The 2,403-nt window shown below is 67.8% G+C and overlaps 1 protein-coding gene across 1 annotated transcript; it reads right to left on the reverse strand.

Annotated features, from left to right (window-relative positions):
- Positions 1 to 465: 465 nt before the first annotated feature.
- LOC118159008 lies at positions 466 to 2,227 on the reverse strand. The gene is made up of 2 exons (XM_035313657.1): positions 1,147 to 2,227; positions 466 to 1,106 (listed from the first exon to the last, which is right to left on the reverse strand). The coding sequence occupies exons 1-2, from the start codon at positions 1,728 to 1,730 to the stop codon at positions 662 to 664; spliced, it is 1,029 nt and encodes a 342-aa protein (XP_035169548.1). The 5' UTR covers positions 1,731 to 2,227; the 3' UTR covers positions 466 to 661.
- Between the last annotated feature and the right edge of the window lie 176 nt (positions 2,228 to 2,403).

The following is a 2,403-nucleotide window of genomic DNA, read 5'->3' on the forward strand; positions in this document are numbered from 1 at the left end:
TGTCATGCTTGGCATGGCGAGAGCTCGGCTGCAGCGTGGACGCGGGCGCCCCGCCAGGAAAAACACACGCCGCGGGGGAAAGGTGCGGGCGCGCACACCCGCACGTCCCGGCCCTCGAGCTGGGGCAGCTGCGGCACGGCACGGCGACAAGCATTGTGCACGGCCTCCTCGGCACCTTCCCTTCTCTAAACGGGCAGCCTTCTCTAAAATGGGTGTCTTTGGGTGTTTTTAAGTGGGAAAAGCTCTTTTTCCACGTCCCATCTTCACACTGATGCGTGGCGTGGGGTCCCCAACCCTCTCCCCCAGGAACGCCGCACCACTTTTGCACCAAGTTGGATTCATTGGCTCTTTCCCCTTTGCTCTGCTTGCAAAGGCACGCACCGGGCTGGGAAGGATCCTGCACCCCGCCACCAGCCCCACGCAGGGGCTCAGACCCGCTCCCCACAAAGCCGACGACTACCCAGGTCTGGTACAAACCTTTTATTTCCCCCTCCCGCACTGCCCAGCCAGACCCAGGCTCCGCAGGCAGCTTGGGGCCGGGTTTGCTCCTTGGAACCCAAACCGATGCGGGATGGGTGCTCCCCGGCCACGGTTTCACCCCCCAGGACCGGGCACGGGGGGACCCACGTGGCCGAGACAACGACACGGACTGCACCGAGCTTTACACTGAGCTGAGCTGCCACAAAGCGACACCGAGAAGTGTACCCCAAAAACGGACACGAGCCCCCCCCACCCGCAGCGCCTCCCCCCAGCCCACTCCCCCAAAACCCAGATATGTTGCACGTGTGATATGGAGCAGCACGAAACCGGCGGGGGCCGGGGCCAAGAGCCTCCCCTGCCCCGCAACGACACACACCGCAGCCCCCCCAAAACGGGGAGAGCGTAAAAACCGAGGGGCGGGGGGGCACGGGTAATAAGTTAATCTGTACACATGTGTTAGGTGGCTGCGGGGAGGCAGGGACTGCCACCACCGAGCTGTCCCCAGGGGTGTCCCCACGGGGTGCCAGGGGCCGAGGGACCACATGCCGGTGCGAATCAAACCACGGAACGATGCACGAGGTGACGGAGAAGGGTGGGAGATGGTGAGATGGCCCTGCCTGCTCTGAGCCCCGCGGAGCAGGGACGGGGACCCCTTCACGCCGAGGGGCTGCGCCGGGGCGAGCCCTGAGGGTCTCCACTTGGCTGGGAGGTCCCAGGGCTGGCCCTGGTCCTTGACTTTCCTGGGGACCCGGAGCTGGTGCCACTCGGGGGCTGAGCCGCTCTGGGATGCAGGCAGAGATGCTGAGCCCCGGACGGAGACATCCCAGCACCTCTGCCTGTGCTCGGATGCGCCCCAGGAGCACGGGGCAGGGAAACGCCACCGCGTCCCCTGCTCGGTCCCACCAGCGCCAGATAACCCCCGAGGCCTCACGGAGCAGGGAGGGGAAGGATCCGTCCCGGGGCCCCTCAGCAGCTCCTGCAAGGGGCCGGCTGGGTCCTCGCGTGGGCACGGAGGCGGCCAGATCCGCCGCTCTCTCCGGCTGCCAACGCCAAATCCATTCGCCACGTTTCGGCTCCCCAAGGCAATCGGCTCCGGCCGGCGGAAGGGAGTTCCCAGGGCCGGAGCCGGCGCCTTGGAGGCTCAGCCCAAGGTGGGAGGCCGGGGATGTGCCGAGCCAAAGCCCCGAGCGCTGCAGACGTGCTCCATCCCCCACCGCAGCCGGCTCCCTCCTGCCCAGCGCTGGACCCATGCCCAGAGGTCTGGGGGGCCCCGGGGGGCTCTGCTCCGGAGCAGACGGGCTCCCCCCGGCCTCCCCGTGCTGGCAGCCCTCTCTTGGCTCCGGAAACCAGGAGCCCAACACACAGCAACGTTAACGGAGGAGGAAAAGCTCCAGGCTGGCCCCGGGGGTGACGGCAGGATCCAGCCAGGACCCCCCCACCACGAAGGCAGAGCCCACCGGGAGCTGGGGATGCGGGGGAGAAGAGCGGGACCGGGGACACCAGCATGGGGAAGGTGACTGCGAGGTGGCAGGGAGGTGACGGGGAAGGGGCAGGAGAGCTACAGGACGGTCTTGTCCAGGTCGACCTTGAGGGGCAGCGGCCCCGCGTCCTCGCCGTGCGCAGGGCAGAGGGTGACGGCGATGACGGGTGGCAGGGGGAAGGCGCCGGGGCCGTCCAGGTCCTCCAGGTACTCCTTGTCCCCGTTGATGCTCAGAGGCTGCAAGAAAGGCGGAGGGGACCTTGCAACCCTGGAGCAGGGGACAGGACCCCACTGTCCCCAGTGTGGGGACACAACAAGCAGCCCGGACACGACGGTGCGCCCATCGTGGGGGCTGGGGACCGCAGACCACATGGCCACGTCTCAGCCCCCAGCCAGAACGGGGGGACACGGGGTGGTGGGGACCCTAATGGAACCCCCCCCCC

The sequence above is a fragment of the Oxyura jamaicensis genome, unplaced genomic scaffold, assembly GCF_011077185.1.
Source record: "Oxyura jamaicensis isolate SHBP4307 breed ruddy duck unplaced genomic scaffold, BPBGC_Ojam_1.0 oxyUn_random_OJ64746, whole genome shotgun sequence".
In the NCBI taxonomy this organism is placed as follows: domain Eukaryota; kingdom Metazoa; phylum Chordata; class Aves; order Anseriformes; family Anatidae; genus Oxyura; species Oxyura jamaicensis.

Coding starts and splice junctions, on each gene's coding strand:
- LOC118159008 (XM_035313657.1), bottom strand. CDS start 1,730: ATGGGTCCAGCGCTGGGCAGGAGGGAGCCGGCTGCGGTGGGGGATGGA. Junction 1,107..1,146: donor AGGGCTCGCCCCGGCGCAGC/CCCTCGGCGTGA, acceptor GCTCCGCGGGGC/TCAGAGCAGGCAGGGCCATC.